Genomic DNA, 27,793 nt, shown 5'->3' on the forward strand with positions numbered 1-27,793 from the left:
CATTTATCTATTCTGTTATGTGATCAATGTTGAGAGTGTCCACTAGTGAAAGTGTAATCCCTAGGCCTTGTTCCTAAATACTGCCGAGTTACTACCGCTTGTTTACTCGTTTCTATCGCGTTACTACTGCTGCAATACTACCACCATCAACTACACGCCGACAAGCTATTTTCACGGCACCGTTGCTACTACTTATTCATACCACCCGTATTTCACTATCTCTTCGCCGAACTAGTGCACCTATTAGGTGTGTTGGGGACACAAGAGACTTCTTGCTTTGTGGTTGCGGGGTTGCATGAGAGGGATATCTTTGACCTCTTCCTCCCTGAGTTCGATAAACCTTGGGTGATCCACTTAAGGGAAAACTTGCTGCTGTTCTACAAACCTCTGCTCTTGGGGGCCCAACACTGTCTACAGGAAAGGAGGGGGAACGTAGACATCAAGGCGCCATCGGAGGCGGCCCTGGAAGCCTATCATAAGATGTACGAGCTGCCCCTGACGGATGACATGATTGAGGCGATCGCGGAGTTCTATGGGTGGTCGCTCTCGACGATCCGAGGATGTTCCCCACCGCTGTTGGGGATGACGGGTGGTCGCCTCATCGAGGCCCGACCCCGACGGTGGTCCACGGGTGTCTTAAGCTGTTCCGATGTTGTACGAACCTAAGGTGCTGGTGGCCAATGTGCGAGGCCTCAATGATCGCGCAAGGCGTACGGGTGTTAGGAGTGTTGTGAACACTACGGGTGCGTCCATTGTATGTCTCCAGGAGACAAAGCTATCTGTTGTAACCCATGCGATTGTTATTGAGGCGCTAGGCGCAGACTTTGATGCTTACTTCTGCTTGCCGGCGACTGATACTAGGGGGGATCATTGTGGCTTGGACTAGCCGTGTGGTGCAGCTCGATAGCGCCCATTACGGGGCTAATAGTGTCACAGCTAGGGTCTCCCCGGTGGGTGGTGGCTCTGGATGGTGGTTGACGTGTGTCTATGGACCGCGGCCGAGGCCGACAAGGTCGCCTTCTTAGAGGAACTTCGCGATGTCCGCGAGGGGTCACCCTGGACCGTGGGCTCTCTGCGGGGATTTTAACCTCGATCTATCGTGATGAGGACAAGAACAACGGCAACCTAAACCGTAGGATGATGGGAAGATTTCGACGCTTCTTGAATGACTGCGAGCTGAAGGAGATCTACCTTCACGGGCGACGCTATACGTGGTCTAACGAGAGGGAAACGCCCACTCTTGTCCGGCTGGATCGGGTGTTTGTCACGGCTGCTTGGGAGGAGCTGCATAGTAGCTGCATGCTGCGCTGCTTGGCGACGGTGGTGGCTGACCACTGCCCACTCCTACTGGACTGCACCACCAAGTCCTCAGGACCAAGGCGGTTCCAGTTCGAACGGTTCTGGCTTCGCTTAGAGGGCTTCGAGGAGGCTGTGCGGAGCGCCTGGGATGTTGTGGAGGGGGACCCGGACCCCTTCCGGCGGCTCACCGCTAAACTAAAACGCACGGCACGCAGTCTGATGAGCTGGAGTGACAAGAAGGTCGGTTGTGTCAAACTGCAGCTGATGATAGCGCGGGAGGTCGTCCTGAGGTTGGATGTGGCCATGGAGACTAGATAGCTGTCACCAGACGAACGCCGACTCAGGGCACACCTCAAACATGCTTACCTGGGTCTGGCCTCTCTAGAGCGCACCATGGCTAGGCAGCGGGCCAAGATCGCGTGGCTCAAGGAAGGGGACGCTAACACGGCCTTTTTCCACCAGCACGCAGCTTACCACCGCCAGAAGAACGTGATCCACAGCCTGCAGGTGGAAGGCGCGGTTACCTCTGACCATGCGACGATGGCTGGAGCTGCTTTCGCACACTTCGAAGGCCTGCTTGGAACCTCGGAGGAGAGACAGCATTCGCTGGACTTGGACTTCCTGGACACCCACTCTGAGGATCTCTCGGAGTTGGAGGCTGCGTTCACGTAAGACGAGATCTGGGAGGTGATCCGGCGACTGCATGTGGGCAAGGCGCCCGGGCCCGATGGGTTCACGGCTGAGTTCCTCCAAAAGTGTTGGGGCGTGGTGAAAGGCGACTTCATGGCTGCCTTCGATAAGCTGTTCACGCTGTGTGGGCGCGGGTTCCAAGGCCTTAACCAGGCCCCGCTAATCCTGCTGCCTAAGCGTCCGGATGCGGCTGCGTTAGGCGACTACGAGCCGATCAGCCTGATCCATATCTTCGCCAAACTCGGTTGCTAAGGCGCTCGCTACGCGTCTTGCCCCTCGGATGGAGTCGCCGGTGGATCGCAATCAATGCGCGTTCATTCGCAAACGGTGCATCCACGACAACTTTATGTTGGTCCGGCAGATCGCTCGGTTCCTACACCGGGAGAAGCAGCCGCGGGTGATGCTTAAGCTCGGACATCGCCCGCGCCTTCGATTCCGTCTCGTGGGGTTTCCTCTTGGAGATCCTCCGCAAGGTAGGCTTTGGACCAAGGTTCCGCGAACTGGTGTCCATTCTCCTATCTACGGCGAGTACTAGGGTGATGCTCAACGGCGAGCCAGGCCCCCCGATTTGGCATCGACGGGGCCTGAGACAGGGAGACCCCCTGTCGCCAGCGCTGTTCATTCTGATGATGAACTCGCTCAACAGGATGCTAGCTAAGGTGATGGAGCTAGGGATTCTGAGACGTTTAGCGCGACGGGATTTAGTGACGTCGGTATCGCTTTATGCAGACGATGTGGTGATCTTCTGCCATCCAGATGAGACGGAACTGCGTGCTGTACGCGGTATCCTGGAGCTCTTTGGTCATGCATCAGGGTTGCGTACCAACTTTGCTAAGTGCTCTGTCTCTCCGATCGCCTGCTCGGATGAGGAGTCTGTGGGCGCAGCTGAACTCATGGAGTGTCAGCTGGCGCCTTTCCCGGTGAGATACCTTGGCATCCCGCTGTCCATCAGAAGGTCGACGGCTGCATCATTCCAGCCCCTGGTAGACCGCCCTGGTCGACAAACTACCCACTGGAAGGCATCGATGATGCCTAGGGCGGGACGTCCGACGCTGATCCGTTCGGTCCTAGCGGCGATCCCTCTACATCGGTTGATGGTGCCGGGCATCCACAAGAAAGCACTAAAGCGGGTGTATAAGATCTTGAGAGGATTCTTATGGACGGGCAGGGCGGATGCCAACGGTGGGCACCGCCACGTCAACCGGGCGCGGGTGTGCAGGCCGGCTGCGGGCCGGGGGGCTTGGGAATCCCAGACCTTGAGCGCACTGCCATCAGCCTCAGGGTGAGATGGATCTGGCGGATGCGCACTGATCCCCTGCGACCATGGCGCGGGCTGGATATGCACTTCTCGAAGACGGAGCTGGATGTCTTCGCGGCCTCCACCTACATGGTGGTCGGCAACGGGGAATCCGCCCTCTTCTGGGAAGACAGGTGGCTGGACGGCAGGTCCATCAAGGAGATGGCGCCGGAGGTGTACGCCCTAGTACCGAAGCGTCGGCGGAAGGCTCGCACGGTCCGAGAGGCGTTGGTCGCACGTTCTCGGATCCCCGACATAGTTGGTGCACCGAGCGCCCTAGCACCGTGGCGTACGTACGGCTGTGGGGCGGACTCGGGACACCCAGCTATCGGCGGGCCCAGATAGGCTGATTTGGCGTTGGACGACGGATGGCCGGTACTCGGCCAGCTCCTCGTTATGACACCCTCTTCCGGTGGGCGGTCATCTCAAGCTCCTGGAAGCTTAGCCGGAAATCCCGGGCGCCGCCTAGGGTGAAGTTCTTCATATGGCTGGCCTGCCTCGACGGATGCTGGACGGGGGAAAGGCTGGCACGTCGCGGACTCCCGCACGCGCCTACATGCCCGTTATGTGACCAATCTGTCGAGACAATGAGCCATCCGCTCACGGGATGCTCCTTCTCCGGGACGGTTTGGTTTGAGGTTCCGTCGTGGATACGATCCACCTCGGGCCCTCCCACGGTTGAGGGTGACTTCGCGGAGTGGTGGTCGCAGGCGGTGCGGACCGCCCTCGCCGGCCTGCGCAAGGGCACTTCGTCGGTTATCATGCTTACGGCTTGGTGGATCTGGAAGCATCGGAACGCGGTGGTCTTTGACAACGTGCGACCTTCGGTGACATCCTTGTTCAACGACTTAGTGGCCGAGGCGCAGCAATGGGCGGACGCGGGAGCCCGGGGTGTGCGCCAGCTACTCCCCTAGATTAGTTTTCCTTGGGTCGAGTTGTACGGCGTGTTGTGTCCGTGCTCGGATTTGTACATAAACTCTTCTTTATCTATCAATGCATCGAAATGCAAGGCTTTTGCGTTTTCGCGAAAAATGATTATGGGGTGCAGCATCCGGTCGGGATAATGTAGGTGTTAGATATTCAGCGGTGATCGAGGCTTGTTGCAAGGAAGGAGGCGAAATCTGTCGAGGCATGCGAATCTATGCTCGAAATGTCACGCGCGGGCAGGGTGCAATCCAAACACGCCACTTAGGTGATAAGATAGCCTGGTGTGCTGTGTCAGGACTGAGGGTCAGATCAAATGGAGATTGATGGTGAAGATGACCGTGCCACCACCAGATAACGCAATCACAAGCGCTTTGACGAAGGGGCTGCAGTCTTGAGGGAGATGGTGATCCTCAGGTAGGTTCCTTTACCAGATAACCTTTCTGAGCCAATATATGATGTTGTCGGAAAGATTTTGAGACGGCAGCTTTTTTGCGGACCGGATTCTTGGGGAATCTTTGTCAGCTATTTGGTAAAGTGTTCAATACAAGTGATAATTGGAACACTCATCTGAATTTAGTGCTATGTGAGTTCTATAGACTGCGGCTAAAACTTCTTATTTTATTTTGTGTATTTTTCTCAAGGAACTTGATAGCATATGTCTTCCACTGAAACTAACACCTATTGCTGCTAAAATCGTTTTGTTAGGCAATTACTACTAAGATTGTCACTATGAATCGAACTTTGAACAATATAATACAAAAACCCGAATTTCTCATCGTGTTCATTGACACTTTCCAGTATCTACAGGGACTGCCTGTGGCACACATGAAGAGATTGTTCAGTGGTATACCGGGCATCCCTCCACAAATATACCCTTGGCAGTGGGACAAGAAGCCAGGGGACATCCATCCAAGTCATTGCCCCACCATTTCAAGCTGATGTTCTCCAAGCCTAGACATAAGTAAATCAAAACGGCCATGAATGCCAACCCAGCATCTAGTGCAGCTGAAAGCAGATAATTGTGCCTCTCCCACCAGTCACGTCTATATTTATAGACCACATAACCTGACAAAAACCCAACAAGTATCCATGCACTGTAGTTAACCGCAGTGGCGGGTGGCATCTGGTTGGTGGCAGCGATCATCACGGGCATGTTGATGAGTAGGATCCACTTCTGGCCTGGGAATGCCTTGTGCGCGAGCCAGACAAGGAGTGGGGCAATAGCTCCCCCTAAGAAGAACCAGTTCACTGCTGAGTAAGTTCCTAAGTCCCCGAATATTCTGCGCGGGCCAATGAGACCCCATATGACCGATGCATCATAGAAGACATGATCAGCAGGACAGGTCCAGGGGCTGTCCGCTGAGAGGAGCTCAATGTTGCAGATGTTGGGGATTGTGTCCATCAGCCACCATGCTGTTCCAAGGTACACAAATGCCGCAATCAAAGTTCCGACCACCTGCCATGTTCGAAGAATTTCCTTCATGACACACACAATAGAAAAGACCTTTTGGAGTAGAAATGGCAGATAAATTACACGAATAATAAAGCTTGCCTGAGCCATAAACATGATCCTTGGAGGAATCTTCATGTAATGCCCCAACTTAAAATCTTGCAGAAACTCCAGAGCCTGTTTCATGCTGATAAAACCATATACCTTGAAGCACATATTCGCAACAGGCCGTCCAGGGTACAAGTACCCGATGATGTACTCAGTAATGATGTTTAGTCCAGGAGTCTGAATCCAGGGAAATTTGTGAATTGCAGAACTGGTGCTCTGGAGCTGTGTGGTGTGATATGAAAGTTCGTAGAATCCGTACCTGGTTTGTCGTTGCTGTGATAATTCCAATTGGGAGGGTAAAGAAAAAGGCAATGGCACATGCCAGCAATACACCCCACCAGGGCAACTGGAGTTTCTCAATGTAGTATTCACAAGCAAAGATGGTGATGAAAATGTTAGCAATAAGGATGCAGATGAACCACCACTCAGGGACCTGCTTATATCTCCTCATAAGTTTTGTGTGTATATCCACCCGTTTCTCTTGAAAAGCTGATTTGCTTAACTTCAATATTTCACTGGACACAAGCATCACAGTTCTTAGCTACTGCAACTAAGCAATTTTGCACTACGGACTGACAAACTTTTGACAGAAGTTACCTTCCGTGGAAGAGGAGAACATGAACGATTGTTGCTGTCAGGGCTGCGAAACCGACACCATACGTGACAGCGAAGACAGTGCTAAGGTATAGTGGACCATTTTTCTCATAGGCCTCTATGTCAAAATGAAAATGGGAGTCTACAATGGCTGAGATGTTGTACTTCTGCCCAGTTGATGTGAAGAGACCAGAAGAAAAGATGGGGAAGGTCTGTGCCTTATAGAAATTAAACCAGTAGGCAATGGGTGTGATTATGTACATGACGATGAAGAAGCCTGCAGCGACGTTTGCAGTGGCAAACCAGGGGCTGGCAAGAGGACTCCCAAGGTAGCTGGAAATAGAAGCCCAGTCAAGACCGATCGCGCCAATGCCGAGGCCATGGAGCCCTGAGCCGAGCTGCTGGGCAAGCACAGAGTAGGGGAAGACCCAGCAGATCCAGGAGAGGGAGGTGAGCATCTGGAACAGGTAGCCTGGGAAGATATAGTATATGAAGCTACCGGTGAAGGCCACCATGAAAAACTGGTTGCGCGTGAAGCCACCTTTTCTGCGCTCTTCCTTCTCATGAAGTGCCCTGATGAACAACACATTGCAAATGTGTAAGTTATTTTCAGGGAATATTATGCATTTTCATTGTTCTTTTTTAACGTTGATTTCTTTGATCATCATACAAATATTCCTCCCAAGGTTAATTTGACAGTAAATATTCTTTCTAATCTTGTCCTGCCTGTTATCTCCCTGCATTTTCTTGAGATGACCACCGGCTATCTAGGAGATAGAGTTCTTCATTTCACTCTGTCCATGTGGATTTAATAAAGAAGACATGAGCGTAAGACCCAGTTGGTACAGCAAAGATGCTAGGCTTGACAAATAAAGATGGCCTGCCACAAACTCTGAGAGGCCAGATGCTGGAAGCTTTTCATATTAATCTTTGTCAATTTGAGAAGTTTAATCCTTCATTAGAGTTCCTTTTTTTTCAGACTCAAGTTCCAAAATGTTCCTTAGAATCTTTCAAGAGTCCAAGCTGTTGCAATCATGTCATTTTCTTATAGGCAGCGGGCCTGTCATGACCTTGGCCTCTTTCATGCTAATCAGGGGGCCACCACGACGTGTGATGAGTGATGACCCACAGCAGGTTAGCTACTTCTTCACATTAACAATAGCTTATTACAAGTTGCTCAAAATTCAAAATTCCTACTTGTAAAGCATACGTTGCTTACACGCATCACGAACACTGGCAAGGCACCAAACGTAGATAAATCTTTTCAAGAAGAAAACCTTTGTTTGAGTTGTACTTGTACAGTTCTATCGAGGAGTTAATCAACCAAAAACAAGCTAATTGGATGATGCCATGTAATTTACCAGTAGTTGAAAATGACAAGTTGTTCGCCTGACAGGTGTACCTGAAGAGGGAGACCTGGACGAGGTTGGACGGCCACCACATGGTGGCCGGCTCTACAAGGTACCGCCGGAATATGCCTGCCCAGCCAAAGCCGAGCACCTGGGTGGTGAGGACGATGAGGAGGGAGACGAAGAAGGTGAGCTGCTTGCCGTAGAACACGCGGACGGCGGTGACGATGTGTATGGCGTAGACAGTGCCGGCGCCAGCGTTGGCGAAGATGGTGATCAGCACGTGCTCCTTCACGTTGAATGGCCCCGGGTTGAGGGTGAACTCGTACGGCCTGCCGCGGAAGAAGGCGCGCTCGGGAAGCGCCGCCGCCATGAGGTGGCCGAGCGGCACGACCGCGATCTGAGCAGAGATGGCGGTGATGGTGAGCGGCTCCTTGCGGTACCAGAAGAACTGGTTGAGGAAGGAGAGCACGCAGCAGGATGCCGTGCCGAGCACCCACATCCGGAAGGTGAGCACGGGGGTGTCCGGGTCGTCGCCCACCGGCACCGTCAGCGCCACCTGCTCGATCGGCGAGTTCTCCTCCTCTTGGGGCTCCGGTGAGGTCCGTGAGGTTGACGGCGGTGGCCGCACTGCAAGTATTGGGAGTAGAGAACAATGGTCAGCAATAGCAGAAGTTGCATATAAGAAGAGGAGGATCAGTTCATGTTGTGGCGACGGCGGCGCTTACGGAGTGGGGAGGTGATCTCATGGCCATGGCCGTGGTGTTCTTGGTGCTCTTGATCTTCTTCTTCCTCTTGGCCTTGGTGTTCGTGGCGGGAGGAGGACGCCATGGCTAGACGGGGGATGGTCGCGCGGCCGTGAGCCAGTGAGTGCCTGCCTCTCCTGGGTCCACAGTTCAGCTGTCGCTGCATTGTTGCTGTTAGTAATTTGGACTTGGATTCGATCTTCGATCTAATTGGTGTGCGTATTTTATTGTGCGAAATGGACGTTTGGACAAATACCATTTGTATTTGGACTCGGAACGACGAAATCTATCAACTAGTACATCGCCAATTCCCGGCCAGGTTCAGCGAATCTGCAGGAGTGTGACCGACGTGGTCTAAATCGAGGAGTGTACCATTCCACGTGCATTTCTCATCGGGCTGCGTTTGGCATTGCGAGGGAATATGAAATTCGTCTGGGGCCAGGGCACGAGGGGCGAGAGGATGATAGATACTACCTCCGATTCAAGGAATAAGGCGCGCCGTTTTACGTGCTTTTCGTTTGACTAAGAATTACTTCAAATGTATAAAGATTATTTGTATGAAATTAACATCATTAGAAAGTGTTTTTCAATACAAATCCAACGATACTAATTACATATAATATAGCAATGATTTTGTTGCTCATTTTTTATGGTCAAAGTTTGCATTAGAATACGTGTGCGCCTTATTCCTTGGGACGGAGGTAGTATTTTTTTTGAACCGAGGCAAAAGCTTTGCCTTCATTGATATAGGAGAAAAGAGTTGGCCCGTTTATGAGGAAAACAGGCCGAAAATCGTTACGACACGACACCACACGCCAGCCCTGAGGCTGCGCTCCACACGGGTCGACGACCAGCCAGGTCGACACCACACCTCAACGCAACAGGCGGAGGCGAAAGACCGGAGCCACCGCTCCAACTACCACCGGCCCCGAGGCCGCGCCCCGCCTGGCCGAAGACGAACCCGCCTCCGCCGAAAAACCACCAAAACACTCCACAAGTCCCTTTGTCCGGTGGACATCCAAAGCGAGGCCCCAAGAGGCAAAACGACGCAAGAGCGCCGCCCACGCCCGATCCCGCGAGGGATCTAGGGTTTCCCCCGGAGAACCCGAGCGGAGAACAAGAAACACCCGCCTTCAAGAAGTATGCGGTGCCCACAGGCGTCACCGTCGTCGGTCCTGGCCGGCCGCCAAGACAGAGCTTTCGCCCAGCGAAGAGTTCCAAGACCTCGCGCCCGCCAACAAGGACCGGCACAAACCACCATCTCCAACCGGCCGAGCAACCTCCGGCCAACCCGTAGTCGCCGACGCGCAGAGGGCAGCACAGCCCGAAGCCAACGGAGAACCGCCGAAGATCACCGTGGGCGCCGCCGGAACGCCACATAGAGGGGACGCCGACAACACCGACACGGGGCTCGAGGACGACCACCGAAGTCCGCAGACGTGAACACCCCACACCATCTGAAGCCGCCACCGCACAGCCAAACAGGCCCAGATCGGGGCCCGCCCATCGCCGCAGCCACCAGAACCAGCACCGCCGCCATGGCCTTCGGCTGGCTCCACCGCCCACGCTGCCAGCCCAGCCGTCGCACATGCCCAGCACCACGCCGCCGCGCCGCCCATCGCGGCCAAGATCGGGCCCGGATGGCCCGCGATTCCGCACGGCCACCAAGCGCCGCCTGCAGCCAGCCGCGCCCGTCGCCGTCACCGTGCCCCCGCCGACGCCGCGCCCGTCCCCGTCGCCGCGCCCGAGTGAGCTCCCTCTCACCAGGGACGCAGGAGGGAAGAAAACCGCCCCGCCGCCACCTTCCCCGGGGAGCGCGCGGCTTGCGCGGCCCCTCCCGGCGGCGGCGAGGTAGGGGAGCGAGGGGGTGGGGGCCTAGGGGCGGCGGCGGCTAGGGTTCCCCCCGGTCGCCAGAGGAGGGCGACGCGGGGGAGAGGATGATAGATAACCTAGTAGCCTCACTATGTCCATATGAAATGTAGATAAATTTTGAGGATAGTTACAATCTACAGTATAGATATACAAGGGAAAAACAAACACAAACGCACGCATAGTAACACAAGGATTTAAATGGAATCAAATATGCATCTGATTAGTCCCAAGAATCTAATTAACGCGGAAGAGCCAGACTAAATGGAATCAAATATGCCTCAATTGGAGCGATCAACAGTTCGAGACCATTCACTTTATTAATAACACTCCACCATCCTATGAAATTTGCCGTGGATTTATTAAAATTTGGATGTATCCACACTAGATAGTGTCTGATACATCTAAATTTTAACAACTCTAGACAACTTCCGTGGGATAGAGGAATTATATGGAAGTAAAAAAGTAAAAACACATAACTTGAAACAAGAAATAACAACGCTCATGTAGGCGCATGCATTCGTCCTGGTCCATCCATGCTTGGCGTCAGACCTGGCCGAGCAAACTTCCACGCCCACGAACGTCTTCGCCCATCCGGCGGGGGCTTTGTAGCAGATGCCGATGCTGAGCAGGTTTCTTGCACCAGCACAGCGGCCAACAATCAAGGCCACAACCGTCGACGGAAGGTGACTGCCCTAACACCATCAGAGCACAAATGGCAACAACGACGGCGATCTTAAGAGAGGAAGCCATTAGCAGACTCTAAAGAAAGATGAAGCAAGAGGAGGTAAAGGAACAAGGGGGAGATGAGCTTAGCAGTTGCTTAACTGGTGCATGTATGATGAAGCAGGCGGGACTATTTATAGGGAGCTAGCGACTCATTCTACGGTGGAGCCCTAGCTGTAAGCCTGTAACTAAATTAGTTTCAGAAGTCTGCTACAGGAGTGTGCCATATTTTACCAAGCTCTAGCAAGTCTCTATGAGGTGGCCATCAAAGCACCAAGGAGGAGATGACCAACCAACAGTACTATACTACTACACATAGGCATAATCATCTATTATTCCCATTAATATTTGTTACTGGTGAGGTCATGCAAGCACTATATGCGTGTGAGGCCGGCGGCAGGATGTGGATCTCATGGCACTACAAACCAGCAGGACTGTGAGGGCCAAGGCTTGGTGGGTCATTCTTATTCCAGAAGAACCAAAAAAGGCTACTTCCTGACAAGAGTGGTTGCAAGCTGACAGGCTTCATTACGATCAGGTCATCCTCGCGGGTCATATTACAGTTGCATTTGCATTATTGACACATATTTTAAAATTTTACTTTATTTTATTTTCTGACAGAGCAGGGGCAGCCTCGAGGTTCAATCGAGGCACTCGCTGTCCACTACATTAACAATGGTTCAGTTTGTGCATTATATTACAGTTGCATTTCCAGGTTAAGACTTTTAAATTTTGCGAAATTTCTGAAATTGAAATCAGTTCAGATTGAAATACCAAGAAATTCGAGCCGGCATATGGCGCAGCGACCTTCCCGGTCCTCCAACTCAGACTGCCACTGTGGTAAGGCATAAATTTCTCATCGGGTTGTGCTTGGCATTCCGATGGACTATAATCCCGTTTCACTAAGCACGCATTGTATGTCTAGCATTTAGCCGACTTTTCTTTTCTTTTTCATATCTGCAGCTACTTTTCTACAGTAGATTAGAAAATAAGTCAGGAAATACTGTTTAGCAAGGAAAATAGACGGGTACAGAAGAACACCTACGAGTAGCATATTAGATGCACAACCAAACTGACGAAGCCACCTCCGGCCAGTGAACCTCATCTAGGCGGCAGCAGTTCCGTCGCAGCGAATGCCAAGGATGTTTCTTCAGCTATACCCTGCCCAGGCTCAGAAAGCGGGTTCGCTCCACCTCTGCTCAACATGCTACAAGATGTGGCAGCAACGGAGCACATAAACTCAACCTCATTGTATATCTGCAGTTCATGCTCATTTACTTATCATGGAACTCCTCACTGTTCAAGAATAAATAGATGTACCTTCTTGGCCAATATCTCAGTACACTTTGTGTGCAGTTCTCCAGTTGTCTGCACCTCCTAATGGCAAGCACATAAGTAAGCACATCATAAACACCCTTTTGATCTATAGCATTTAGAGAAGAGTTGGCGTCCAGGTGGTGCTATGCATTTACTTGATCCGTCATCTCTTCTATTACCGCCTCTGTGAATCACTTTGCAGGTCTTTGGTGCTGAAGATAAGAGCAAGCGTTTCAAATGGGCAATCCCAGGTCGCTTTATCTCTCTCTTGCATGCCGTCTCTAGGGGTTTAGATTCTACTACAGGTGACAGAAACAGCTCTCCAATTCTTGCATATTTTCTGACTTGACAGGCTTCATGAGCATTGTGACGCTGTCGAGGGTTCTGTATACCTCCTCAAATCTTGGATGCGACTTATCTTCAACAAGGAACTTGTGCATCCTGCCATCTGACTCGATGAAGCTGTACCCGGCTGATTTCTTGTGGTCTTTCTCCTTGAGTAACTTCCAGACCTGGGCAACACCGTCCCATTTTCCAGACGACGCATATATGTTTGAAAGGATCACTAGGTTTCCTGTGTTTTGTGGCTCAAGAAAGACAAGGTTGTTCACTGCTATTTCTGCTAGCTCTATGTTGCCATGGAAGCTGCAAGCACCGAGCAGGGCTCCCCAAATGACGGCATCAGGCTCCACTGGCATTCTACATATCATACTGTAAGCTTCTTTCAGGAGGCCAGCACGCCCAAGCAGATCAACCATGCAACCGTAGTGCTCAATTCGTGGAGTAAGATTATAATCTGCGTACATCGAGTCGAATAGTAGCTTTCCTTCATGCACCAAACCTCCATGAGTGCAAGCCAAAATGACTCCAACAAATGTAATACCATCTGGTTTCATCCCTGTCATCTGAACACAGTAAAATAAGCTTTAAGGTTCTCCGAGACAAATGAGAAAGGGATGTTGAAATAATGGTGTCGACTATATGGCTTTAAGGTTACCAATCACTAAATGTAGGATGATGTTTTTGCAAGCAATTTGCAAGGAAATGCTATGGTATTAGTGCGAAAGCACGGGAGTAACAAACTATCCAAGGAAAAAATACTCACCCTCAACTTGTGGAACAAGGCAAGTGCTTCCCTCCACAGTCCATGCACGGCGAATGCCATGATCATTGTGTTCCAAGAACACAGATCTTGCCGGCAACCGATCCTCTGAAACACCCGCCAAGCCCTTCGTATGTTGCCACACTTGGCATACATCTCCACCACTGCATTGGCGACATACACATTCCCGAGGTGGCCTTTCCTCTTTGCGTACTTCTCGACTTTCCTCCCTAGCCCCATCGCTCCAACAGCCGCGCAAGCAGGCAGCACGCTGGTGACCGTCAGTTCATTTGGCTGCACCCCTGCCCCCTCCCACATCTCCATGAACGTCTCCACCGCCTCCGCGTGCAGCCCGTTCTGCGCGTACCCGGACACCATCGCGGTCCACGAAACCACGTTCCGTTCAGGCATTTCCCCGAACAGCTTCTCCGCCTTGCTGAGGAGGCCGCCCCTCGTGTACGCCGAGAGCAGCGCGTTGTACACGGCCGTGTCCCTGCGCGGCATTTCGTCGAAAACCCGCCTGGCTTGGTCCAGGAGGCGGTTCTTGGCGTAGAAGGAGACGAGGGCGGAGCCGAGGAAGGGGTCGCCGGCGGCGAAGTGGCCAGACTTGACCAGCAGGGCGTGGGAGGAGAGCGCGAAGCGCGCGAAGAGGGGGGAGGTGGCGGCGGCGGAGGCGGAGAGGAGGAATGTGAAGGAGAGATGGGTGATGAGGCCGTGGCGGTGGGCGCGGGCGAAGGAGGGGAGGAGGAGCGGGCTGCGCGAGGAGGCCAGCGCCTGGAGGATGCGGTCGTGGAGTGCCGCCGCGGCGGGGGGTGACGGGGAAGGGTACGAGTCGAGGAGGACCGCGGCATAGCGGTGGTCGCCGGCGGCGAGCACGCGGAGGAGGAGCGGCTGCAGGCGGCGCGAGCCAGTGCGGAGCGCGCGCGCGTGCAGGCGCTTGGCTTCCTCCATTGATGAACACTGCGCAGATCGTCGCACGATTTCGATGCGGAAGGGCCCATACGAATTTGTACCACGAAATGGGCCTCGTCGGCCCATAATTGAGTAAGTAAAAACGGTCCAGCGGCTTAGCAGGAAGGCCCAAGAAAAACCCTGACTTGTTATCAGTAATATATGAGGAGCAAACATTGAGGGGACTAAGCAATCGACAAAAAGCAAATGCTTAGCCTTCGTCCTTGATTTCTTGCATGAGCTTCCACACCATTGATGCCTTGTTATTGAAGACCCATTGATTTTCTTTCCTTCCAGATTTCTCAAGAGATGAGGGTGATGGCTGAAGGAGACCTTTCGCAGATGAGGTTGTCCTGTTTGCAATGGCATGTCAATATTGGAGCATCGTGGGGTGGTCAGATCCCAAGCATTAGAGAGGATTAGGGCATGAGAGTCGGGAGGCTATGGCCTGCCAAATGCGTCTTGAGTAACTACATCTGAAGACAATGTGTCTCTCATTGTTTCATGCTGACAATGGCACAATTGAAAAGGGAGCTGATGCGTCCATCCACTCTTTGCAAGGCGGACATAGCTCTAGAGCTTGTTCCGAATAGCCAACCTAGCGAAGAAGCAACACTTGGGACCCTTCGACTCGGTGACATCAATCTTATGATTGAAGGAGCTTTCATAGGAAAAATAATGTATTCTCCAAAATTCTTAGGAAATTCTTGAATCCAAAGCAGTCCTATACAAAACCAAGAACATCCCCTTACTTTCAAAGTTCTAAACAAAAATCCTCTTCCAAAACTGTACCAACAAAAAACATATAGTCGAAAATACCAAGAGCATATGTCAAATCCATTCATTAGACTAAGGTAATACCACCAAAAAACATGAACGAAAATTAGCCTCCATATGTCACTCCTCTTGAACGAAATGATCTATCTTTGTGTGGTAAAACCATACAATAATTCCTTTGAAACATCAATATGTGTTTTCGTTTGCTCTATGGTGTCTAAATTCTGCAATTTCTTGATTGCTAAAATAATTTAACGAAAAGGACCCTCAACCCTGTTTGGCGACACCTATTGGCATGAACAGATCCAATGTATAGCTCATGGGGGCCAATGCCCCCACTCGATTTTCTTCCCAAAGCTTATCCGCCATATTTTCACAATTAGTGCCCCCTCTCATTTAGCCTAACATCATCATAAGTGCCCCTCTCAGTTATGTTTTTTTTTTTGGATCTTGCCTCAGGGATGGGGTCAATGCACCGAACCAAAATGTGGGCTTAATTAGCTCGAGTGGTCTTCTCTAGCTGGGGGCAAGCTAATTCTCTCTGAAAAAAGTAAGAAGCAGACGAGCCAAATTAGTGATAATTAGGTTTTAATCGTTCTAGGTACACCAATAATTAAGTTAGAGCTACATCGACTTTGGTACCATTAAATTTGCATCGTGATTCGTGCACTTTAGAATTGCACATGGGGTTGCAATTGCAGCAAAAAAAATTCCAATTGCGAATAAATTGGATGACATAATCTGACCAAGAGTTAACTTAGATTACTCATAGTAGGAGTAACATAGGTAGTAACATCATACATTTCAACACATTTTGGTGACATGATATGACAATAAATGAAGAAATAGACTGAGGTGGTAACTAGCTATGTTACCGTAACATTACACTTCCCAAAGATGAGTCTACAACCTAATAAATATGACATTGCATGATACCACACATATGTTACTACCCAGTGTAGAGATAGTAACATAGTGTTACTACTCCATATTACTCCCCACTATGACTAATTTTAATTATAGATCCACCAAGACGCCCATGATATTTTATTGAAACCAGTGACATAATGATCCTTCTATTGGGTCTTAATTATCTTGACACCAGTGTACCATACGCTCCAACTAACTCATGGTGCGTCGCAGTCGCGCCATGCACGCGGCCATGCCGCTGCTAGTGGCTCTTGTTAATTTGGATCTAGCAACCCTGTCAATTCTGGGAGCAGAAGATGCAACCGCTTCTCCTAGCTCGACAAGGACCATTTTTGGAGATGTTGATTGGTACACCACTGACGTTGCAGAGTTGCTCCTTGGTGATTGGCTGCCTGTCCGAGATTCCTTCTCGCCTCGCTGGCAACGTGGTCCACGTGGAACCGGCCAAAATCGCATATTCATTTTGATCCTTGTTTGCTCATCCTGGATAACCATGATTTTTTTTCTGGTGTAAAATGTGTGGCTCTGCTAGGCTCATTGGAATCTACAGAGACTTAGTTGGTCTGTGCTTATGTACACACTTACTCGGCTCAGTATCTTTCTGTGATTCAAGGGAAGACCAGAGAGGGAGCAGTTCAAGCAAGTCGCTAGGAAGCCGCTCGCTAAACATGGATGCTGATGGTATATATAGTTTCAGACAGGTGCTTCTCTACCAAATAGTTTGGTTTTAATCTATTTTGCCCCCGTCTTTGGCGAGGAACTTATGCTTTGGCCTTTGGGGTTGTGTGCATCCTCTATGTACGTAGATGCTAGATGGTTTTGGTCTCTTTTGTGTGATTTTTTAAATCAACTTCTTGTGTGAATAAAAATAGATAAAATTGCTTAATCTATCGAAGAAAGGAAACACTCCACCTAATTAATATTCACATGAATATTGTGTGACATTGTCTTGTATGCTTGTTTGGAGTATATAGCTAGCAAAGTAACTTTCCAAGCCATCCATGGATTGCAGTTTCTGGCTTTTCAGATTAGCATTTCGTGAAAGTAGAGAACTCGTAGAGAAGTAGAAGAGTACATTCAGACATTAACTTAAAGAAATGAAAAGAGAGGTGAACATCATGTTTCATGAGATGAGTGATCAACTGTCTTTCGCTAAACTTATTTTGTGCTGAAATTTTTGTCAGATACTTCAATGGGCAGACAAAAAATAGTTATACATGTGAAATTATCAGGGCTTCAACATGCTATCCTAAAAAAAGTGCAACAATTTTGTATGTGCCGTCTCCTTTTCCTCTTAGACGGATATGTACCAAATGCGTGCCGTCTTGTAGAAGGGAGCATCAAGATAACACGAGCCTTACAACCCCAACAAAAACAAAGCAAGCAACAAGAAAGTAGGGTCCAAAAAATGAAAAGCATCTAGAAACAAGAAACCAAAACAGGAAACGGAAGAATCTTACCGTGCGTTGCAAGTTAGGCTCTGGGGCTCTGTTTTCTTACATATCACTCTGTACGGAAATACGTCTACGTTTAGTTTTTATCCTATTTTTAAAATTTAACCAAACTTTCCAAGACCCAATTAATATCACCAGATCAATCTTAAATTGTACTTTCATAATATAATACTAATTTCGTCGTACAGTTGACACATTTATTACCGAACGGAGTAATGGTAGCCATTCAAAAAAAATGTGGAAGGTTATCCTGGTTTATTGAAAGATTTGAAGCATACATTTTTGCAGTTGTACTTCGCCTGGGATGGTAGACATCTCGATTCAGGCTGCGCCACAGGATCCGTACACTGAATCTGGCCGGGAACATGCCTGGTGATGGAGCTAGTTACTCACTCTGTTAAAAATGCTTGTGGGTGCATTGTCTGGTTCCCGCCAAGCAATGCATAGTAGTACTATCTGCATCCCTGATAATAAAATCATCCAAGTTCAGTTCTCGGTGTTGACACACAAATACATACTCATCCTTCGGCTGGTCATAGTGGGACTATCTTAGCATTAAGTAACATACGCCATGTTATTGAGCCTAGGCTATTACATTCATAGTGGGTAGTGAACTTATATGTGCGTGTCATGCATTAGTATCATTTATTATGTTGTAGACTCATCTTCGCTTGAGGTATGTGATAGTTATGCAGTAACATAGCTAGTTACCATATCACTCTCTTTTTTCATTTATTAAGACGTCCATATCACAACAAAACGCTAAATACGCGATGCTATTACATGCATGTTACTCCCACTACGTAGCCAGCCTTCCCATGGGGTTAATTTACTTCACGTACTACTACGATCGACTTGCACACAACAACCAATCATCGTTCAGTCGCTGACCATGGATCGTGAATCTGCGTGTGCGTATATTTAACTATCAAGTGTCCGTCGCGTGTCAGCTGATGAGATCTCGTCGTCGGAGTTCCAAAGTCCAAACTGACAGTACTGATATTTGGAGAGACATCCATATCTCAGACAAATAAGAAAGAGATCAGAGCAATTAATAATACTACCAAAACGATGCAGCGACATTACAGCAAAAGAAGAGGAAGGAGAGGACCCAAGAAGGCCAGGCAGGCAGGCAGGCCGCAGACGTACGACCGTCCCTCAGCCGGCGTGAGCTAGCCATGGCGTCCGCCTCCTCCCGCCACGAACGGCAAGGCCGGGAGGAAGGAGACGAAGAAGAGGAGGAGGAGCTCGAGGAGCACCATATCACCGCCCCGCTCCTCGTGGGCGCGCACGAGGCGTCGTCGTCGTCTTCGCCGCCGGAGCCCGACGAGGAGGAGGAGGAGAACTCGCCGATCGAGCAGGTGGCGCTGACGGTCCCCGTCGGCGACGACCCGGACACCCCCGTGCTCACCTTCCGGATGTGGGTGCTCGGCACGGCGTCCTGCTTCGTGCTCTCCTTCCTCAACCAGTTCTTCTGGTACCGCAAGGAGCCGCTCACCATCACCGCCATCTCGGCGCAGATCGCCGTCGTCCCGCTCGGCAGGCTCATGGCGGCGACGCTCCCCGAGCGCGCCTTCTTCCGCGGCCGGCGGTGGGAGTTCACCCTCAACCCGGGGCCCTTCAACGTGAAGGAGCACGTGCTCATCACCATCTTCGCCAACGCCGGCGCGGGAACCGTGTACGCCATCCACGTCGTCACCGCCGTCCGCGTCTTCTACGGCAAGCAGCTCACGTTCTTCGTCTCCCTCCTCGTCGTCCTCACCACGCAGGTGCTCGGCTTCGGGTGGGCGGGCATATTCCGGCGGTACCTCGTGGAGCCGGCGGCCATGTGGTGGCCGTCCAACCTCGTGCAGGTCTCCCTCTTCAGGTACGCACGCTTCCTGGTTACTTGTCCTCTCCGGCAAGCGACTTACTAGTTTGAACCTGTAACTTGTAGTAATAATAATCAGTTAATCACATTACACATTTTCTTAACATTGTTATTTAACTATGTCATCTTGTACTCATGCTGGCTACTAGGAGTAGATGATTGCCTAATTGATGCTTAAGATTAAGGGAAATTGTAAGGAGCTAACATCAGGAATTTTAGTCTCTTTGAGAAAGCGCAACCCCGAGCCGTCGGATTTTAGTGTACCGTGGATGGCAAATTTAGCATTGGCTCTTTCTTTCAAATATCTAACAAAATCGTACATTTCATGACGTGCTCGTGAGCGATGCGTGTAAATTATGCATGCTTAGTAGCAAGTATAGCAGCTCTGATATTTTTGATTTTTACCAGTAGTTAGCTGTCATGGATCATGAAACGTCACCTGTGTCCTTGGCTTACATCAAACCATATCATGCAAGGGGCCACAAAATTGGTTGGTTGGTTAGAATCTCAGTCTGGGGCCTCTAATTAAGAAAATGAAACTGATATTTTTGTCTAGAATATAAAGTTGATGAAAATGAATTAGGAGCACTGACAATGACATGACCACACAGCAGCAGCTCAGGTTTCATGCCGGAACGTGATCCACGTGATGTGCTCACTGAGAAATGAGATCGAGTTTGTTTGACTTTCACCAAGCCGATCTGAAGCCTTCCAACAACTAGACTTAATTTCCAAGTTGTTGCAGACCATCTTCACTTTTTTTTTTTGCATTATTCCTGTGTAGCACAATGTCGCTGGTCATTTGCTGGTTGGAACAATGACAAATGGCCATGCACTTCTGTATTTCTTTCATCAAGATGTAAAATAAACAGAAACAGGAAACACGTTCCATATCCTTTCTCGGTCTCAAGTTTAGATAGCGAGCTTTGTTTCAGTAAATTCAGTACAAGAAAAAAAAAAGATTCAAACAAAGCATAACAAAACTAGGCAATTTTTTGCTTCTACGAGTTATATCTAGTCGCTGAAGACGGCAGTAGAGTAAGCTCGGTTTCTTTAAAGAGGCACCAACTTGAACAATTGAACCCTGAAAGGACATTTTGGCTGATGGAACAATAATGATCATGTAACATCTTCATGGGCGCAGCGGTAAAATAGCCTTTGAAAGGTCTTAAATACAACGCACCTGCACATTTGAATCTGAATTCTCTAACAGGCTTGGAAATTCTGAGCAGGGCACTTCACGAGAAGGAAAGTCGAAGCAAAGGCGGCTTCACACGCAGCCAGTTCTTCCTGGTGGCGTTCATCTGCAGCTTCGTGTACTACATCTTCCCAGGCTACCTGTTCCAGATGCTCACTTCCCTCTCCTGGATTTGCTGGGTGTTCCCCAACTCCGTGCTCGCCCAGCAGCTCGGCTCAGGTCTATACGGCCTCGGCATCGGTTCGATCGGTCTCGACTGGGCATCTGTTTCCTCGTACCTCGGGAGCCCTCTTGCCAGCCCCTGGTTCGCCACAGCAAACCTTGCTGCAGGCTTCTTCATCATCATGTATGTGATCACACCCATTGCATACTGGTTTAATTTCTACAAGGCGCAGAACTTCCCCATCTTCTCCGATGGGCTCTTCACTGAGGCTGGGCAAAAGTACAATATCACAAGCATCATAGACTCCCAGTTCCATTTTGACACAATGGCGTACGAGAAGAATGGTCCACTGTACCTCAGCACTTTCTTCGCTATTACATATGGTGTCGGCTTCGCATCCCTTACCGCGACAATCGTTCATGTCCTCCTCTTCCACGGAAGGTAAATTCTGCCAAAGTTGAAGTTTTGCACAATGATACGATGGCAGCAGCTACTAAAAATCATGGTGCTTTCGTGCAGTGAAATTTGGCAGTTAAGTAGGTCAGCTTTCAAAGAGAAGAGGGTGGATGTACACACAAAACTTATGAGGAGATATAAGCAGGTCCCTGAGTGGTGGTTCATCTGCATCCTTATTGCTAACATTGCCATCACCGTATTTGCTTGTGAATACTACATCGAGCAACTCCAGTTGCCCTGGTGGGGTGTATTACTTGCATGTGCCATTGCCTTTTTCTTTACCCTCCCAATTGGAATTATCACAGCAACTACAAACCAGGTATGAGTTCCAAATAGCTTGCATATCATGCCATACAACTCCGGAGCACCACTTTCATGCAGTTCATTGTTTCATTGCATCCAGACTCCGGGGTTGAACATCATCACAGAATATATAATGGGGTACTTGTATCCTGGACGGCCTGTCGCAAATATGTGCTTCAAGGTATATGGCTACATCAGCATGAGCCAAGCTCTGACATTTTTGCAAGATTTTAAGTTGGGCCACTACATGAAGATTCCACCAAGGACCATGTTCATGGCTCAGGTAAGCTTATTAATCAAATAATTGATCTGCCATTTCTACCACAAACATACACACGTGGTATTGTCATATTGTCTCACTAACGAACTTCTTCAAACATGGCAGGTGGTCGGAACTCTGATTGCAGCATTTGTGTACCTTGGAACAGCATGGTGGTTGATGGACACAATCCCCAACATTTGCGACACTGAGCTCCTCCCAGCAGGCAGCCCTTGGACCTGCCCTGGTGATCATGTGTTCTATGATGCATCAGTCATTTGGGGTCTTATTAGCCCACGCCGAATATTTGGGGACTTGGGATCTTACTCGGCTGTGAACTGGTTCTTCTTGGGGGAGCCATTGCCCCACTCCTGGTCTGGTTTGCGCACAAGGCATTCCCACGCCAGAGTTGGATCTTACTTATCAACATGCCCATCTTGATAGGTAGCACCGGCCAGATGCCACCAGCTACCGCAGTCAACTACATCACATGGATATTAGTTGGATTTCTGTCAGGTTATGTGGTCTATAGATATCGACGAGACTGGTGGGAGCGACACAATTATTTGCTTTCAGGTGCACTGGATGCTGGTTTGGCTTTCATGGCCGTCCTAATTTACTTATGCCTGGGCTTGGAGAACATCAATTTGAATTGGTGGGGCAATGAATTGGATGGATGCCCCCTTGCCTCTTGCCCCACTGCTAAGGGTATAGTTGTCGAGGGGTGCCCAGTGTACAATTGATCATCTCCTCATGTCTGGCAGTCCCTATGTGGAAAACTGGAAAGAGTCAAAGAGCGTGCTGGGATCATTGTAATTGATAAATGTTTATTTTCATACCATTTCAGAGATGAAATTGGTGTTATTTCAATGCTCTTTTCTGGAAAACCCTGCAGGAGTTCATTACAAAGATGAAAACATTTTTTTATCACTGTTCAAAGTTTTAGAAAGATTCATAGCAGCAATTTTAGTAATTTCCTAGAAAGAATTCTAGTGGTAACAGCCTTTTGTTGTCAAATCAAGTACAATTCTAGATTGTAAGGAAGTCATCCTCGAATCTATAAAATCTAGTGATAGCAGGTACTCCGTAGTATATGACTTGCGAGTTGCAATTTCATATAACTCCAGTTTCTTACAAGTAACTGTATGACTGCACTGTCTTGCTTGCTAGGTAGTACTACGATTTCTTACTATCCAGACAGAAGTGACATAGAGACTAGTCTGTACTACATGATGGAGAAAAACTAAGATCTGGTCCCTTAATTTTTTTAATGTAACATTGCTGTATTACATGAATCATGAAGGATACACATAATTTTACTCTCTTGCAAGTTGTAACTCTATATTAAAAAAAGAATCCACAATGTTCAATCTGTATACCTCCCAGGCTCCCAGTACATAACTGCATTGTCTCTTCCTCTTTCACCTTAAGCAACTGTATTCTCTCTGTTGACATCTCAATCTTTTTCCTTGAATACTCAACTGCTGGAACCAGAAAAAGGTTAAAGCCGAAAAAGGTCAAAGTAGAAGTATTCTTATGTACTGATGCTGAATCATATGTGCCCTTGAGACAACTGTCATTTACTTGAGTTCTTTGGTCCAGCCACGAGTCTACCTCTGAAGGCAAATTATCTAAACTTCTTTATACATGATGAGTTTTGGAATAAATTTCTGAATGTATCTGTGCAACAGTATAATAATTTGTATTTTTATGTCAAGAGAAATAGTGAAATCATGGAGACACAGTATGCACAACTGAAGTGTGATGTATGATGCATGCTAAAATGTGGTTGGTTTCCATGGTCTGTTGGAGTGGCAACAATTTCAAGCAACAACTTTTCATTATCTTGATATGGTTCCAAGAAGCTAGGTCCAGACAGAGATGGGGGAGGACCAGAGCAGGAAAGAAAAAAACAACACAGCCTTGCACTGAGCACCACAGGATGATCGTGAGCAGAATAATATAAAAGTCTGATCCACGTCCCCATTTCATTGGTTCGTGATGTGCAGAACAAGATTGCCTGTATCAAAGCCATATTTCTGATCTCCTCCCTTTTAGAAAAATATATATCATGAAAACAGTAAATGGAAAGCTCATAGCTATCAAATTTCCTAAGATACATGCTCTTATGGCAGCTATCTGGTTCCAGGCTAAACACATACTCCAGTAAAAACAAAAATGAACAAATATCATGCGTGCCTCTTCTGCGTTATTAATTCTAGGGGATGTAAGCTGATATATACAGATCATCAAACCTAATAGATATCAGCGACTAGTCAACAAGTCTATCGATTGTCCCAGTCAACAAGAGAAAACATGATAACATGTTTATTTCCAAGTGGGAGATGAATGTCAATGGGCTCTCTGACCAAATACTAGGAATGAAATAAAAGGTTGCAGCCAGTGTACAGACTTTGTGGTTATATATTCAATTAACTGAGATGCTTGTCCGAAGTATGACAGTATAATACTCAACACTTTCCAGGTAAATATTTCCCAACAACAGCAATCCAAGATATCCCAGAAGCAAGGCTGCAGTTTCAAGAATTCTGCCACACCACTTACTGGTTCAGAAAGGCTATCAAGAATCAACCAAAACTTGGCAAGAATTGCTTAGGATGAACCCTTCATTTGACTTCCTCATCTTGCAAAATCTCTTGATCAAAGCTTCACTTCATAGGTCATGGTATTTAGTACAGATCCTTGTACGTTCAACCATGTAACCCCACGCCTGACTAGCCTTGCAATTCTTTGTTTTCACACAACTCAGCAAGCTTGGTATGAACCTCCTTCATGAGCTCATCAAACAGCTTGAGGTTTACTCTGGGTAAAATAAGAAGTTTAAGGCTTTTAGCCATGGTCTGCACACCACATGGTTATGTATCTAGCACTAAATTTAGATGCTTGTTCCAAGTATCACTTGCATTCAACACTTTCCTGATAAAGATTTCCCAAGAATCACCATCCAAGAAATCCCGACCACTTAAAGCCGCAGTCTCAAGAATTTTGCCAACAATATCATCATGTATTGGCTCAGATAGGCTATCGACTAAAACTTGATAAATAAATTTACTTGGGGTGCACCCTTTTGTCACCATCTCTGTAAATACTGCCACCCCTTCATTTGGCTTCCCAATTTTGCAAAACCCCTTGATCAAAGCCTCATAGGTCAAGGCATTTGGTTCATATCTCCGTTCAACCATGTCATCCCAAACCTGACCAGCCTCCTGCAACTCCCCATTTTCACATAAACCGGAAATAAGTGAGTTATAAGTCAGTAAGCTTGGCTTGAACCCCTTCTCGAGCTCGTCAAACAGCTTCCTTGCCTCCTGAGCCATTCCACTCTTGCATAACCAGTAGATCAATGTGCTCGTGATCGTGTTATCAGGCGGCACGTTCTTCTTCACCATCCATCTCCACATCTGGTACGCCTCCCCTGCCTTTCCGTCCTGGCAGAGCACATCGACCACCTTAGCAGCTAGTGGTGTGCCTGGCGTGTATCCTGCCCCAAGCATCTCGCGTTAAATTGCACGCCTCGGCAGATTTCCCCTCCTTGCAGCATGCCTCGATCACAACTGAATATGTAACCTCATTCGGCTGCATCCCAGATGCCTCCATCTCATCCATGATCCTAGCTGCATCCTGTATCTTCCCGGTCCGGCAGTACCCATCGACGAGCACGGTGTACATCGTAACATCTGGCCTACGCCCACTGGCGATTATATCATCGAATAGCTTCTGCGCACCCTTGAGATCCCCCTTGGCGCAGTAGGCAGAGAGGACGGTTGTGTAGGTGACGACGTCGGGGACGATCCCCCACCCGGGCATTTCGTCGAGGACCTTGAGGGCGGCGTCGAGGTCGCCGACACGGACGAGGCCCTTGAGCAGGATGTTGCAGGAGACGAGGTCGGGCGTGATGTAGAGCTTGGTGGGCGCGGCGCGGAAGAGGGCGGCGGCCAGGCGGAGGCGGCGCGCGGCGACGAGGGAGTGGAGGAGGGCGTTGAAGGAGCGGACGGAGGGGTGGGAGTTGAAGGACGGGAGGGAGAGGAAGAGGCGGAGGGAGGGGAGCGGCGGGAGCGCGCGGAGGAGGGGCAGGAAGGCGCGGTCGGAGAAGGCCGGGAGGCGGGCGGCGCGGAGGGCGGAGAGGACGGGCGGGAGGAGGTCCGGGGACGCGCCGGGGAGGCGGGAGAGGACGGCCGCGAAGACGGGGATGGAGGGCGGGAGGGGAGGGTTGGCGTGGAAGAGCGCGTGGCGGAAGGCGAGCACGGCGAGCTCCGGCGTGGGGAGGCGGACGATGAGGCGGGAGAAGCTCCGGGGCGTGAGGCGGCGCGGCCAGGGCTGGACGGGAGGGGTGACGGTGCAGTGGGACGGCGGCGGGAGGGAGGAAGGGAGATGCGCGAGGTGGGCGAGCGGCACGGTGGTCCTGGCGGCCGGCGCCGCGGCGGAGAAGGCGCGGGCGAGAAGCGGCGGCGCCGTCCAGCGTCGCACCGGCATGGTGGCGGGGGTACAGGAAAGCAGAGGAAACGCAGAAACCACCGGGCTTTTCCGGCATCAATAATACAGGTTCGCCCGTTAAAGCCACTCGATTTCGACAAATTTAACCTTTTCTTCCAAATTTCAGCACGATTTGACTTTATTTTGAAAAATATTCAAAATCTGACCCTTTTTAGTAGGGCCTTCCTTCGGGGCGCTACCCTCTTCTCCGTAGCGCCGCTAGCAGTGGTGCTGAACGTGTGCTAGCGTGGCGAGGCGGAGCCCACAATTTAGGAGGTCAATTGCCTTCTCAAGGACACTATCCTTTTGAAGTTCAATCCCCTGACAACGGTGTTACCCTTTGAAATATGTTAAGTTTCAAAGTCGTGTGGGCCGCTCCCATCTCCTCCACCTACCACTTACCCCTCAGACCCCGACCAGGAAGCAACCAGGGCGCTTCCACTTCTCTCACCCCTCTCAAATCCTTTCACAAAATCCTTTAGATCTGAAGATTTTTTTGATGGATTTTGGTCTCCATCCCTCCCTTACGTATGTTCTTTTGATCTCACCAAATTTATTCAAAAATCTTGTCTCATTAGAACCAATTTTTTTGTAGTATTGGTGAAACCCTAGATCATCACAAATTTCGAAATTTGTGTGGTCTTGCGGATTTAGTTTTAGTTTGACATTTTCATTATCCTCTAGATTGACCTATTTTGCTAGTTAGAGTTATGGTATGTGACTATAATTTGTTGTCAATATTGGTTAGAGCTTGGTATTGTAGATCTAGATAAACTTGTAATGTGAAGATTATAATTGATATACTTATTGATTATGCATTTGGTTTTTATAACTATTTTGTAGATGGCAAAACTTGTTGTAGGCATTATTGTTCACCTATCTTAGTTTTCAAACATTATTGTAGGCATTTTGTGTTTGCTTTTTGTCTTAGAATTGTCCGGTCGGAAAAGTGTCATCAACTGAGATGACTGGCCTACAGTGTTGGAATGTCCTTAGGGATTGCTGAAAGGTTCAAAATGCATGACAAAATATTCGGACCGTTGCACATTTGTACTCTCTAATTTTCTACCCAAAAGGCTCGACCACATGATACTTCCCCGGATTGGTAGCCGCCATCGCGCCCAACAACCGAGGGAGTCGGTTGTATGGCTCTTCCCAATCACCGTACAACATTTTAAATGCGGATTGCTTCGCCTTCCATGTCTTCCCATACTTCACCTCATAACCGAAATGTGACTTTACTGTATCAATGACTTGCTTGATTGTCATTGTTGGGAGTGTCTTAATGCTATTTGATAGTTTGTAAGCGATAAAATTGGATGATAATTGCCGGTGAACATCTTTCTTTTCCGGGTCATCGAGGTCCTTTCCCTCGCACATATGAGTCGAAACACAACTTGATATGTGCCATGGCGGCCCTCCTTTAAATGATCTTGCATGCACAACCATGGACACCGGTCATCT

At 49.1% G+C, this 27,793-nt stretch overlaps 3 protein-coding genes, 1 long non-coding RNA gene and 1 pseudogene across 4 annotated transcripts; 2 read left to right on the forward strand and 3 right to left on the reverse strand.

The window, feature by feature from the left end:
- Positions 1 to 4,907: 4,907 nt before the first annotated feature.
- Positions 4,908 to 8,559, reverse strand: LOC124684824 (oligopeptide transporter 7-like). The gene is made up of 6 exons (XM_047219077.1): positions 8,443 to 8,559; positions 7,768 to 8,344; positions 6,369 to 6,938; positions 6,031 to 6,286; positions 5,766 to 5,948; positions 4,908 to 5,669 (listed from the first exon to the last, which is right to left on the reverse strand). Exons 1-6 carry the CDS (start codon positions 8,543 to 8,545, stop codon positions 5,052 to 5,054), a joined length of 2,307 nt encoding a protein of 768 aa, XP_047075033.1. The 5' UTR covers positions 8,546 to 8,559; the 3' UTR covers positions 4,908 to 5,051.
- LOC124684825 lies at positions 6,016 to 7,930 on the forward strand. Its single transcript, XR_006997169.1, has 3 exons — positions 6,016 to 6,454; positions 6,541 to 7,499; positions 7,762 to 7,930. It is a non-coding gene; the product is annotated as an uncharacterized LOC124684825 (long non-coding RNA).
- Positions 8,560 to 12,608: 4,049 nt separating the features above from the next.
- LOC124703239 (pentatricopeptide repeat-containing protein At5g08510) lies at positions 12,609 to 14,425 on the reverse strand. Its single transcript, XM_047235461.1, has 2 exons — positions 13,478 to 14,425; positions 12,609 to 13,277 (listed from the first exon to the last, which is right to left on the reverse strand). Exons 1-2 carry the CDS (start codon positions 14,423 to 14,425, stop codon positions 12,672 to 12,674), a joined length of 1,554 nt encoding a protein of 517 aa, XP_047091417.1. The 3' UTR covers positions 12,609 to 12,671.
- Positions 14,426 to 18,740: 4,315 nt separating this feature from the next.
- Positions 18,741 to 22,899, forward strand: LOC124684826 (annotated as a pseudogene).
- A 1,138-nt stretch (positions 22,900 to 24,037) lies between these two features.
- Positions 24,038 to 26,329, reverse strand: LOC124703247 (pentatricopeptide repeat-containing protein At5g16420, mitochondrial-like). Its single transcript, XM_047235473.1, is given in 2 exon segments — positions 24,038 to 25,357; positions 25,359 to 26,329. Coding segments are annotated over 2 exon segments (1,617 nt in total). The 3' UTR covers positions 24,038 to 24,711.
- Positions 26,330 to 27,793: the final 1,464 nt, after the last annotated feature.

This window comes from Lolium rigidum, chromosome 1 (genome assembly GCF_022539505.1).
Source record: "Lolium rigidum isolate FL_2022 chromosome 1, APGP_CSIRO_Lrig_0.1, whole genome shotgun sequence".
Lineage (NCBI taxonomy): Eukaryota > Viridiplantae > Streptophyta > Magnoliopsida > Poales > Poaceae > Lolium > Lolium rigidum.

Bases quoted from the DNA above. Each gene is read 5' to 3' on its own strand.
- LOC124684824 (XM_047219077.1), bottom strand. From the start codon at position 8,545: ATGGCGTCCTCCTCCCGCCACGAACACCAAGGCCAAGAGGAAGAAGAA. The intron at 8,345-8,442 runs GTAAGCGCCGCC...CAATACTTGCAG, and splicing joins TGAGATCACCTCCCCACTCC to TGCGGCCACCGCCGTCAACC. The intron at 5,670-5,765 runs GCAAGCTTTATT...CGAACATGGCAG, and splicing joins GGATCATGTTTATGGCTCAG to GTGGTCGGAACTTTGATTGC.
- LOC124703239 (XM_047235461.1), bottom strand. From the start codon at position 14,425: ATGGAGGAAGCCAAGCGCCTGCACGCGCGCGCGCTCCGCACTGGCTCG. The intron at 13,278-13,477 runs GTGAGTATTTTT...TACTGTGTTCAG, and splicing joins CCTTGTTCCACAAGTTGAGG to ATGACAGGGATGAAACCAGA.